General features: G+C 41.1%; 1 protein-coding gene across 1 annotated transcript; it reads right to left on the reverse strand.

Annotated features, from left to right (window-relative positions):
- Nucleotides 1-8,325: 8,325 nt before the first annotated feature.
- Nucleotides 8,326-9,288, reverse strand: LOC108865935. The gene has a single exon (XM_018643707.2). It carries the CDS (start codon nucleotides 9,176-9,178, stop codon nucleotides 8,543-8,545), a length of 636 nt encoding a protein of 211 aa, XP_018499223.2. The 5' UTR covers nucleotides 9,179-9,288; the 3' UTR covers nucleotides 8,326-8,542.
- Nucleotides 9,289-13,697: the final 4,409 nt, after the last annotated feature.

Here is a 13,697-nt window from a genome sequence, read left to right on the forward strand (position 1 = left end):
TTTTCTGGATCACATGTTTGCCAGCGGGATAGACATGCAGCTTGTGACAAGCTATCTTTGGATCAATGCAAGGCATGTCAGAGGGTGACCATGCAAAGACGTCACGATTCTCCTTAAGGAAAGATGTGAGCTCTTCCTTTTTCGCTGGGCTTAGACGTGAGCCGATTATAGCCGTCTTTTCCGGCTGATGGGGGTCAAGAATGATGTTTTTGGCATCCTCTTTGAGTTTCCATCCTGATTCATCTTTCAGGGCATTGTTGACCTTGACGTCATCTTCTTGACCTGTTTGTTGTAATTGTTATTTGGCTGAAGTAAAGTCGTCTTTCTGCACTTTAGCTACTACTGCTAGGGAAAAATATTTCTTCTTTGACTCTTTGAGAACTTGCACATTGCATTGCCTAGACATGGCCTGGTCGTCTTTGATCTCTTCGACTGCTCCTCCTAGGATGCAGAATCAGATTTTCTAATACTCGATAATGTCACAGTTCCAATCTTCACTAGCCAAGGATGGCCTAATATCCCATTATGAGGAGATGGGTCGCTAACGATCATAAAGATCTGTGATGAGAAAATCAGTGGGCTAGTTACGTCAAGTGTGATAGTGTCATTGGCAATTAAGGTGAGTCTTTGAATCCGATCAAGACCTCCGTTTTGTGTTTGATTGTGCTTTCCAGGCCTATCTTTTGGATAATTGACAGTTGTAGAAGGTTGATTGGGCTGCCATTGTCCATCATGACTTTATCAACAATGGTGTGGGCCAGTTGTATAGAAATCACAAGGGTGTCGTCGTGAGGAAAGTCTACTACCTCAGCGTCCTGCTTAGTGAAGCCGACGATTGGTCCAGGTACAACATTTACAGTTTGAACTTGATTGATAGATTTCGCCTGCCAGATTTTCCTCTTCTTAGAGTTATTGGTGGCGCCGAGATGCTCAGATTCAGCAAAGATTCCGTTGATTTAGATTGTCTTGGTTGGGGGTTTGACATCGGCATCTGCTTCTCGCCTTAGTCGGGCAATTGATCTATTGAAAAACTGGTTGCATTTGCCTTCCTTCACAAGCTGCTCAAGGTACCTTTTCCATGCGGTGCAATCATTGGTTGTGTGCCCAAAACCTTTATGGAATGCGCAGTATTTGGTCTGGTCCATCTTAGAGGTGTCTTCCCTTAAAAGTGGATGCGACTTGAACCATGGCTTGTCCTTAAGGTCGCAAAGGATTTGGCTAATCGAGATTGAGAACTTGATGTACGTCTTGGGCGTTGTGCCTCCCTTTATTGGGGACCAATCCTTGTATTTATCTCCTGGCTTGCTTTTGTTGTTGAGCGATTTATCGCTCGCCTTCTTCTAAATCTATTCTGCGTCTTTGCCCGGCTGCTTAGGCGGCTTCTGGGAGTATTTTTCCTCATCCTAAAGGGAATGCTTTTCTACTAAAACATAAGAGTTTGCCAGGGATAGGTTCTCGCCCATAATTAATTCCCCAAAAAGTGGATGACCTGCTGGAAACCCCTTTCGGAAAACTGAGCATGTGATGCTATCATCACATTCAACAATCTTAGCCTTCTCTTCCTTGAATCTCTTGATGTAAGTGCAGAGTGATTCCTCTGGGTCCTTTTTCATGTTGAAGAGGTGGTCAGACTTCTTTTTAATCGAGCGGTAGGATAAATATTCCTTAATGAAAACCAAGGAAAGTTCGTTGTAGTTCCGAATCGAACATGGCGACAGGGTGTGGAACTAGTCTTACGCCTCGCCTTGGAGCGTCGTGGAAAAGATCTTGCACATGAGAGCGTCATTGTTGACGTAGAGGGTTACGGCACTTTAGTAGTGCATCAAGGGTCTATCCGGATCTTCATCTCCTTTGAACAAGGTGAAATGCTGTGGGTTGAACTTCCGTGGTGGCTCCTGTGCTCGATCTCGTCTACAAAAGTTGACCTGCTCAGGTTGGCCACGTCTCTTCGAATGGTATCATCGATAGTATCAATGCGCTAGAATCCGTGCAACTGTTCTGCTACGAGCCTTTGTACTTCCTCATAGATTTACGCCTGGTGAGGTAGTGGAGCCTCCAGCTGCCCCCGGTGTTGATCTACTGGTCCATGTTGCTCTTTGGCATGTTTTGCTCATTTGTGCCATAGTTACTGTGCACATGGTTCGCCCTATGCTACTCGTCGTCACTCTGGGCAGAGGCTGCCAGTGGAACTTGAGCTGGACTAGTCACGTGCTCTTCTCTGGGCGTCATGTGGTTACCTACTCCGTTGCCTTATAGGAGGATCTCCTTATGGGTTTAGCCTCGTGTGGATGCTTCACCTGGAATATCCTGAGTGCTCATCGAAGTATGAACCCAACCTCGAAAGTACATTGACTCATGAGCCGAGTTGAGAATAAATTCTTATCTGCGCATCTAGACGAGAGAAGACATTTCCCCAAGGGCCCAAAAGAGAGTGCACACTACCCAAATGCACGATTCATGACGGGCTGAGCGGCTCTTTGGCAGGACGTCACTAGAATGAGTGACGTTCTTTCGCCTTTGTCCTATTTCGGAACACCTCATCTGGGGCGCACTGTATCTCGATACACTCGAGGAGTTGGTTCACCAAGGTGGTTGACTGCGCGAGGGCGTTAGTCAAATTGGCAACCTACTGGGGCAAGTGGTGCCCGCTATTTAGATTAAAAGAGCATGGATGATGGGGTCTCCATGTATAGTGGAAGTGTAATGGATTGCAGGTACAAAATTTGAGCCAAAGCAGGCATTCCTGTAGCAAAGTGGGGTGTAAGTAACCCTAAATCGATCGTGGGACAAGTGGTCGGAATTTGGATTGCCGTAGGTGGCCTTGGAATGGATTGGGCTATGGGTCGGGTTGTCGGAGCAAGTCGTAGCCTAAGGCGAGCAGGCCATTAAGCTGTCATATTATAGCCTACTGGCTGAGTGGCTTGGGCTTGGGCCTGTTGAGCTGCCTGGTTGGCAGTAACCACCGCATTCTAGGCTCGGGTTTGGGACTGCTGTGGAATAAGGCCTGCTACTGCAGTGGGCTGAGCCTCCTGCCCAGGGCTTGCTGTGGTAGCTGCCAAGTTTTGGGCCTTCTGCCCATGGGCTTGGAAGTGACCTGGGCCTTCTGCCTAGGGTTTGGTAGCCTAGGGTTTGGTAGGGCGAAGCACTGCAAAGGTGGAAGTGGTGTCATGGTCTGGTGGGTCATGGTGAAGATGGTAGCGGCGTGGCTTCACGGCGGTAGGGCTCTTCCTACCGTCGCATTGAGCCTTGAGGACGTCTGACGTGGGGCTATGTTCTCGTCTCCAATTTCCGGTCCAAATCCTTGAACGTACGGGGTTCCTTTCGTCGTAGTTTCTGAATTTCCTACCATTGTATCCTTTCTCCAGGGATTGATCAAGAAACTTTTCTAGGAAAAATTAATTGATACGACATGTGAGAAATTCAACATAACAGAAAATTTAAGAAACAAATGCGAGAGGCTTCTTCGAGTGTTTTGAATCAACTCTCAATGAAAGCACCAATTTGTTGACGTAAATTTCCGCAGTTTTCAGTCTTGACGAAAATGCACCTGCAAAACAATCAACACCTTTAATCAAAGACCTAAGCCTCACGCGCCCACGAGGTGGGGGAGGGGGGTTAGGTCAACGGATCTCTGATGCGTAAGTTAGTTTATCTGAGAAAGTAAAGTGTTTAGGGCTTTTTATGGTTGCAAAAGCTCTCAAAATTTGGTAGAATATGGGGTATTTATAGGGCTAGGGCTGACCATATAATGTTTAATGGAGAGATATTCTCTAAATATTCCCCAGATATTAAAAAGGAAATAATATCTTGAGATAATGGTGTAATTATCCCTAATTGATTTAAATTAGGATTACTTACTTGATTAGAGTTAATCTTCAATAAGGAATGTATTAAAGATAGGATTTGGGTAATTAATTCTTATCTTTAATTCCTTGCTAAGGGCAAATGAGCTGTGGGAATTCGTATTCAGCTGCTGAGACCTCCAAGGGTGTGAGCTGCTCATGAGAGCATTTGAGAAGTCTGCCCATTTATTGAGGGCAATCTTGTCTTTCTTGAATAAAAGTCCACATGTCACCTCTAGAATATTTGGAATTATTTTAGGCTCCACAACCTCCCTTTTAGTTGTAATTATTCTTGCCAAAGTTCATCTTCTTGTTTGAGTTGGAAACAAGTGGAGATAATTTTTATGACATTTTAAGTTTTTTCTCTTATCCTCTAAATCATGATTTTGGCTCACAGGTTCAATTTTGTGGTGGGAGATGATTGGCGCGGGTTGATATTCCATATGGGTGAAAGAATTGTGCTCAACTGTGACTTCAAGGTCATTAAGGTTAGAGAAGGTCCATTGGCGAGTCTTTGCACTAAGAAGTAGCGCTTCTAATGCAGCGTAGGAAATGGGAGTCTCTCTGCTTGAATAGAGGCGACGGTATTTTCATACAGAGGGCCAACATTGTTTATAATTGTGGTAATATGGTCAGCATCAGATATGGCCGAACTAGAAAGGTCAAGTTAGTCAGCCAAAGCGTTGATTTTATCTAGAAAATCAGCAATGCAGTGATCACCACAACAAAGATTGAGAAGCACACCTCAAGTGGAATAACTCTATTATGGCAGGAATGACCATATTGCTCTTGAAGAGCCTTCCATACCTCATCAGCACTGATACATTTCACTATTAAATGTTGAAAAATAAAAAGGAAAGTATTTTAGGATATGATTTAATTAGTGATTTTATATGATTTAATTAGGGCTTTGATATGATTTGATTTGGTCTAAGTTTCCTTGTCTTGTAAAAAAGGATTGTTTTGATTTATTTCCTAGTATTGTTCTTTTGTAATCTTATAAAGGATAAGAGAAAAAACTTAAAATATTGAAGTTGTTATTCGAGAATCGTGAGATTATAGAGCATTCTTAAATTTTTCCTAAACTCTTTATTTTCAACTTGGTATCAAAGCAGAGTTCAATTCTTGGTTGAATTTTGCTGTGAGCGCTTCCTTGTGGGTGCACGAAGCTAATTGTCTTCGTGCACCCACATGCCATGAACTTGAGGGTGAAGATTATCTACGATTGTTAGAAGAAAACAAAATTCCGCTGCCATGAAGAAGAAAAAATGGAAGAAAAAGGTATGGTTTTGTTGCCTTGGAGAAGAGACTAGGAAAATAAAAAATAAAAATTTAATCATGGTAGGATCTGTTTCCTATCATGTGTGTTTTTTTGTATTTTATTTTAGTTTTTCTAGTAAGTTTAGTTTGTTTTTGAGTTTGAAGAAGAGAAAAAAAGAGAATGAAAAAAAAGATGAGAAAAAAGATTTAAAAATAAAAAAAATAAAAAAATAAAATAAAAGATTTGGTGGTTGGGGCTTTCGGAAATAGGCATTAGTTTTAGTTGGGCTTTTGAAAAGATTAGCGTCTGTTCCAACTAGACTTTCGAAAAGAGACGTTAGTTCCAACATATCAAGAGATTTATTTATCCAGCTTTCGAAAAAAAACGTTAGTTCTAATTGGGCTTTCGAAAAGATTAGTGTTAGTTTCAGTTGGGCCTTCGAAAGAGGTGTTAGTTCCAGGATTATGATTTGTTAGTCAGGCTTTCAAAAAGAGGCATTTGTTCTAGTTGGGCTTTCAAAAAGATTGGCGCTAGTTCCAATTGGACATTTGAAAAGAGGCGTTAGTTCTGTCGGATTGTAATTTGTTGAGCTTTCAAAAAGATTGACGTTAGTTTCAGCGTATCAATGAAGATTTCCTTCTTAGCGTACTCATGATTTCACATCATGAGTTTGAGGGGGGTGTTGGAAAATAAAAAGAAAAGTATTTTACAATTTGATTTAATTAGTGATTTTATGTGATTTAATTAGGGTTTTGATATGATTTGATTTGGGCTAGGTTTCCTTGTCGTGTAGAAAAATGAATGTTTTGATTTATTTCCTAGTATTGCTCTTTTGTAATCTTATAAATACCTCCTTATGGAGAAGAATAAAATATTGAAGTTGTTATTCGATAATCGTGAGATTGTAGAGAATTCTTAAATTTGTCATAAACCCTTTATTTTCAACTTGGTATCAGACCAGAGTTCGATTCTTAGTTGAACTTTTCTGTGAGCGCTTCCTTGTGGGTGCACAAACTAATTTTCTTCGTGCATCCACTGACCATGAACCTAAGGGTGAAGATTGTCTACTATTGTTAGAAGAAGATAAATTTTCGCTGCTAGGAGGAAGAAAAGAAAAACAAAAAGAACAACAAGAACGAAAAAAGAATTGCAGGAAAAAAGAGATTTGGTGGTTGGGGACAATATCGGTGTTGTTAGAAGTGGGCTCTCGGTTTGTCTCTCTGATAATTCTACATGGTTTCAGAGCTAGGGAACGGGCTGGTAATGTACTGCCACGTGATGGGTGGGTCCGCTTGGCCCTGCGCAATGATGGTGGGTCCCTTGGCTGTGCTTGTATGGTGAATCCACTTGGCTCCACATGGTTGTTGATGTGTGGATCTCTCACGTGTGACTCACTAATTGGGTCCCACGTGAGGGGACGTGTTGTAATTTCCCACAGCGACCTATCTATGAGAAAATAAGAGTTTAAGTATCCTAACTCCATTCTAACTGACACTGATGCCTTTTGTGATAAAATCTTACACCTGACGGATTGTGCAAGTAGTAATTACCAAGTTGGAAACAGTATCGGTATTGTTGGAAGTGGGCTCTCAGCCTGTCTCTCTAATAATTCTACATTAAATGCATCACAGGTGGTGACAATAAACTGATCAGCCACGAGAGAACCCTCTGGTCTGGTTGAATCCAGGGTTCGAAAAAAGGATTAATCTCATTTGTGAGTTGGCCTTCTGTGTCTAAAGGAAAGGCCGAGTACATTAAGAGGTTCCATTATCGATGAATGGTAGAAGGCTACGACAGCATTGCAACGATATAAATTGTTCCTCCATAGGGGATAGTTATGTCTGTCGAGTTTGAGAGCTAGGAAATGTGACACATTGGAGAGGGAAGATGCAGTGGGATAAACCATGGTGAGTGAAGAAATTTTCGTTGGACTAGGAGAGGGTGATACCATGAAAGAATTGTGCTCTATGGTTGAGCAGTCATTGTATTTCACTATGTATAGAACGGGTGAAGAACAAACTCTTCAAAACTAAAAAAATATGAATAGCATTTTGAGAAAGCTATATTGACAGTTTCAACATCCCAAAGGATTGTACTATTGATAAAGTTATGGCAAGTGCTGAGGTGAGGATATCGCTTAAGTCATTTGCGGCTGCGGTTGCACAGATGTGGTGGGAGATGATATTTAGATTTGGTTATCATGGGCAGACTGTAATGCATTATGTTTTGAGGAATTGTCTCGTCATGTTTCCTTTATTGTTCATGATATTGAGTTGCAGCTGATTGAGATTGATTCTTTGAGCACAGCTACCATGTGAAAACTCTCTGTCTGATCTTTGTCTCCTTTGTGCCATGGGAGTTAAAGGTCGTCCAGCTAAGGCTCCTCATATTTATGAGGTTCTATGGTTGCCTCCTCCTGTATCTTGGATTAATTTTACCATAGATGGCACGACTCGTGTGCCCTTGGTTTGGTGGGAATTGGGGGTGTTTTTCCAGACCAATTTGGCAATTGTTTACACTGTTTGCATCTTCAAAAGAATTACTTATTCTTTAGAACCCGAGTTTCATGCAGTTATTTATGCCATGGATTTAGCTTGGGCCAAAGGTTGAAATTTTTTGTGAATTAAATGTGATTCTTTTTTAGTGGTCCTTTATCTTTCTCTGCTTCTCGCAAGATTTCGTGGCATCTGTGTGTTCCTTGGATTAATTGCCTTGCATTTCTCTCCCAAATGCACATTTATGTCACTCATATTTTTGGAGACGGTTATGCAGTTGTTCACAGTTTGGCTATTTTTTATGTGAATCATTCTAGGAATTTATATTTGGATTCTTGCCCCCCCTTGTCCAACTTTTGCTTACATTTGTAACTTTTCTTCACGACCTAATTTTAGGTTTTGCTTGTATGGTCCTTGATGTTTTGTTTTCTTTGTGTCGAGTGAAAGAGGTTTGGTTTAATTTTTCTTTTCTTTCACTGATTTTAGCTTGTGCTTGTCAGTTTTTCTCTGCAGGTACTTTATTGTTATGAACTCTTAGTTTGTACTGGCTCAATGAGCTCTATTTTTCTCTGCTTTGTAATTTATTAAAGGGAAGTGGTATGTCATGCTTGAAGAAAAGAACTCCTCTGCCTTTCAAAAGATAACAATTCAGGAGAAAAAAAGTTATACAGTAAAAGAAAATAAAAATTCTCCTTGTAAGGTATCAAAAGAAAAAACAAAAGAGATATGATGCATGAAAAATCCCAGGTAAGTGCTTTTAAGTTTCTGGTAAACAGATAACTAAGCCAGATGAAAATATGGACAAGAAAAAGTGGGTGGTATCACTAATGGATAACAAATCAAAGTGCCACACAGAGGAAACGAATAAAAGAATAAATACAACAAAGCAAGAGCTAGTCGCAATACAAATGCTATGCGAATTATGTAGCCTGCAGGATCCCTATCTACTTGCACTGTAAACTTTTGAGGGTCTTTGATGACAGATCAAATGCAATGGTACAGTCCATGGTGGAGGCCTTCTTCTTCTTCATTATAAGCATCAGTTCCACCTTTCCATTCAACTTAGCCGCGCTGTTGAGAGTCAATACGCCACTGGTCAGTTCACTCCCAAGATTGGAACTGCCTAATGCACTTGAACTCAAGCTCACTTCGACAGTGATCTTTTTGGTGGAAAGCATTCCAGCCTTGCTCTTTGGAATAGAAACTTGCCCGACAGTGGCTCCTTGGTACAAAAACGTAACATTGCTAGCATCAAACTTGTAAGGACCCCAATTTGTGTTCTTGACACTAATTTGGGTTGTGAATTTTGTGTTGAATGAAGGTGTTGCTGGGATGGAGTTGAGTTCTTGTACGTTGATGTTCCCTAGCCGGACCTTCGGTGTCTTAACTTTCATCACAGTAAGGCTAATCACGGTTATGACAATGATCTGAAACACAATGAAAATAGCAACATACATGGCCAATTTGATCCTCTTCTTGCGTTTGAGCTCGTCAGCTGATAGCAAAGACTCAGCATCACTTCTTTGGTAACCATGATTTGCTGGTGCTGCAGGATAATCCAGTTGGGTCTTGTCGGCCATCTTAATTTCTTTTGCTGCAGTTAGAGCTTCGAAAGAAAAAGTTCTCTGTTTTTCTTTGTAAAATATGAACTGATGAGCAGGTGTGTTTGTTGTTTGATTGTGTGAATGTTGGTTGGGTGTGGGGTGGTATATATAGTGTTTGGAAAATTTGGTTAATGAGTTAACTAGAGGAATGAAAACGCGCATATAGTTAGGCTGTAGTTCATTGACTCTACTAGAAGGTTGAACGTAAAGATGTGAAAATGCTTATAGAAAACGAAATATAGAATAATAGAAAGCTTCGAGGGCTTTAAAAACTTCGCCTACCACACGAAGTCATAAAAATATGAAAACGCGCATAGCACATACATAAAGACTTTGTAAGCTATGTCACATACATAAAGACTTTGTCTATTGTCCTACAACATCAACATCAACATCATATATATATATATTATAATAATGGGAATTATTGGACCGTCTAGAAGATTTTAAGTAAAAAACTCTAATTGTATACGCATTTAGCAGCATAATTGTATTTTGAGAAAATCTATTGCTTGTTTGATAACTATTTTGTTATCAATTTTTATTTTTTTAGTGACAGTGGAGAAATAAATTGGAGAATAAGAGATATCTAAGAGGTGCAGGAGAGATGGTGGATATGTAAATAAAATGTATTAAGAGAAAGAAAAAAAAAAAAAAAAAAAAAAAACCTATTTTGTTGCAGTCCTAATTTAGTTAAGAATGTGATTTTGTAAATCTTTATGGGATTCTATAGTATTTTGCAGACAGTGTCCTAATTAAGATGTATGACTTGAAAGGCAAGGATAAAGGCACAAATGGTGAGATAATACACACCTCAAAATTCACCAATTATCTTCTCTCTCTTATCGTTGCACCCTTTCTCCTTTTATAATTCTTATGTTAAATAGGCCTACAACATGTTATTAGCAGGCTCCCTTTGCGGCTAAGTAACTGAAGGTTCGTGGAGGAAGTTCTTCTACAACTAGCACTCAAGGGCTTTCTTTCGTTTTTATCAAATAATGTTTTTCTAAACCACAAAATCGATATTTTATAAGCTCCTAATAGCATGAAAACATTTACTATTATACATTAACCGTCGATTTATTTATATTTTATATATTATACAATGCGTGTATATATAGCACGTTCATCCACACGCAAATAATATTTTCATATTTTGAATATGCAAATTGTGTTATATTATGCTACATTACCATTTGTATGAGTCAAAGAAAAACAAGAAAATAGTAGTGCATATTAGGGTTTTGAAAACACTAACCGAGAAAAAATACAAAAGGGGGGAAAAAAAAAATGCCTTGAGCCGAGCCAAGCAGCTTTGGCTCTTGCCTCAAAACGACATCGTTTGGTGTCTAGTCCAGCAGCCCACAGTTTTGGGATTGTTACGGCGTCCGATCCCAAGCCTGCTGTTTGGGGCTTCTTCCTGCCAGGCTTGCAGCTTGCTCTCTTGTTTTGGGTTTGTTCGTCTCTTGAACCACTGTTTGGTTTACTTTGGATTGACAGCTAAGTTGGAATAGAATGATTTGTTAAGGCTTAAAGCCAGTAAAGATTTGGAATTGGAATTGAGCAGCTGCCATTTGCCCAATTGCCTCCCACATTTTTCACCGGCAGAGTACATTTGTTGGGTCCAAAGGCAATTGTATCCAATGGCAGGGGCAATCCATGGCCCGCTAGAGATGCTCTAAATTGAATAACTCAGACTATTGATATTAAAAATTCATTATTATTATTTTTTTTTAAAGTGAATGATAAAAAAAAAAAATTTAAATTTCTGATATGATTTTTATAGATATTTTATTTTATTTTATAATAATTTTCATAATTTTTTAAAATTTAAATTGTGGCTGATATGTCACATCTCGGCCCCAGGCGGATCACTTTTCGGGTCCGCTCCACCACCGTAGCACAATATTGTCCGCTTTGGGCTTACCATTCCCTCACGGTTTTGTTTTTGGGAACTCACGAGCAACTTCCCAGTGGGTCACCCATCATGGGATTGCTCTAGCCCCCTTCTCGCTTAACTTCGAAGTTCCTACGGAACCCGAAGCCAGTGAGCTCCCAAAATGCCTTGAACTAGGTAGAGATAGGAATATACATTTAAGGATCACTCCCCTGAGCGATGTGGGATGTCACAATCCACCCCCCTTAGGGGCCCGACGTCCTCATCGGCACACATGCGACCAGGGTTAGGCTTTAATACTAATTTGTCACATCCCGGCCCGGGTGGGACCACTTCCCGGGCCCGCTCCACCACCGTAGCACGATATTGTCTGCTTTGGGCTTACCATTCCCTCACGGTTTTGTTTTTGGAAACTCACGAGCAACTTCCTAGTGGGTCACCCATCATGGGATTGCTATCGCGCGCTACTCGCTTAACTTCGGAGTTCCCATGGAACCCGAAGCCAGTGAGCTCCCAAAAGGCCTCGTGCTAGGTAGGGATGAGAATATACATATAAGGATCACTCCCCTGGGTGATGTGGGATGTCACAATCCAACCCCCTTAGGGTCTCGAAGTCCTCGTCGGCACACCACAGCAAGGGTTAGGCTTTGATACCATATTGTCACATCCCGGCCCGGGGTGGATCACTTCCCGGGCCTGCTCCTCCACCGTAGCACGATATTGTCCGCTTTGGGCTTAGCATTCCTTCACGGTTTTGTTTTTGGGAACTCACGAGCAACTTCCCAGTGGGTCACCCATCATGGAATTGCTCTAGCCCCCTTCTCGCTTAACTTGGGAGTTCCCACGGAACCCGAAGCCAGTGAGCTCCCAAAAAGCCTCGTGCTAGGTAGAGATGGGAATATACATTTAAGGATCGCTCCCCTGGGCGATGTGGGATGTCACAATCCACCCCCCTTAGGGGCCCAACGTCCTCGTCGGCACACACACGACCAGGGTTAGGCTCTAATACCAATTTGTCACATCCCGGCCCAGGCGGGACCACTTCCCAAGCCCGCTCCACCACCGTAGCACGATATTGTCCGCTTTGGACTTACCATTCCCTGACGGTTTTGTTTTTGGGAACTCACGAGCAACTTCCTAGTGGGTCACCCATCATGGGATTGCTTTCGTGCACTACTCGCTTAACTTCGGAGTTCCCATGGAACCCGAAGCCAGTGAGCTCCCAAAATGCCTCGTGCTAGGTAAGGATGGGAATATACATATAAGGATCACTCCCCTGGGCGATGTGGGATGTCATAGATATGTGTCACATGGCCTTAGGCGAGGCCCGTGGATTACTGCATGGTAGGACAATTGATTGGCCTAGTGTGGACTGGAGGGTTTTTTTTTTTTTTTTTTTTTTTTTTTTTTTTTTTTTTTTCTCCTTTTCTTTGTTTTTGTGGTGGGGAAGGGGATTTAAAGGCCTATCCCCTAGGGGATGTGAAAGGGCTAGAAACTTGATGCATCTACCAATGCTCTGTGTATCTAAATTTAAAGATCCAAAATCCTAATTCTTGGTAACTTGATGCATCTACCAGTGCTCTGTATATCTAATTGATCATGTCTCTCTATTTGCAGTCTTCTTGTTCTTGCTTATTGAATCTTGAAATTACAATTGCTGATTTGTACCAAACTGCAAAGTGCAATGTCGGGGAAGTATTATTGGGGAGTTATTGGCAGTATTTTACCCCATCACAACCTATAATCTCAAGTCTAAGGCCATCTCCAACCGAAGGAGAGCCAAAGGGCCATGTTTAGCCTTATAGCCCTGAGAGAATTATATTTTAATGAACAATGTTAGGTCATATTTTATACCATATTAAAATAAATTAAATTAAACTACCATATTAAAATAAGGTTTTCGGACATATTTTGAGTGCAACTTGCCACAAAGTCAACCTTGACATTCTGACGCTGGAGGGTTGGCTGGCTGGCTGGTTAGAAATGGCTAGCCAGCTGGCCTGATTTGGGGGTTTTGGCCTAGCGGGGCCTACAAGCCCATTGGCCTAACCCTCAATTGGAGACGGTTTTCATGTCATTCCGAGCTATTTTTAGGCCTATGGCCCTTTGGCCAAGTCGGTACTCGGTTGGAGATAGCCTAACAAGCTTAGTTGTAGCATGTATCTACTATAAGTCCAGATGTATGTTTCTTAAAGAAATGAAGTTTGAAGAAGTTGTTGACTATAAATCTCACGAAGGGTAATCTCATGTTAGTAAATTCCATGAAGCCACACTATACTTAATGCCGAAGCCACGTTATAGTTAGTTGATTATTTGATTTTGTAATTGTTTAAGGTCGAAACTAATATTGTTAAATGAAGTTGGTGATAAATCCCACAAAGAGCAATCCCGTGTTGTGAGTGGGTAAGTCTCATAAAGCCACACGATGGTATGCTGATTTTTTTTTTTTTTGTAAATGTTAAGGCCGAAACTATTGTTGAATGAAGTTGTTGCCGATAAATTCCCACAAAGGGTAATCCTGCACTATGGTTGATATACAGGGACGAGAGTGTGTTACAACTACTATATTGAGGCTGTTTTGGTATTTCATTTGGATGC

The sequence above is a fragment of a genome, unplaced genomic scaffold, assembly GCF_019419815.1.
Source record: "Pyrus x bretschneideri cultivar Hongxiangsu unplaced genomic scaffold, Pyrus_bretschneideri_v1 Contig3, whole genome shotgun sequence".
NCBI classification, from domain to species: domain Eukaryota; kingdom Viridiplantae; phylum Streptophyta; class Magnoliopsida; order Rosales; family Rosaceae; genus Pyrus; species Pyrus x bretschneideri.

Coding starts and splice junctions, on each gene's coding strand:
- LOC108865935 (XM_018643707.2), bottom strand. CDS start 9,178: ATGGCCGACAAGACCCAACTGGATTATCCTGCAGCACCAGCAAATCAT.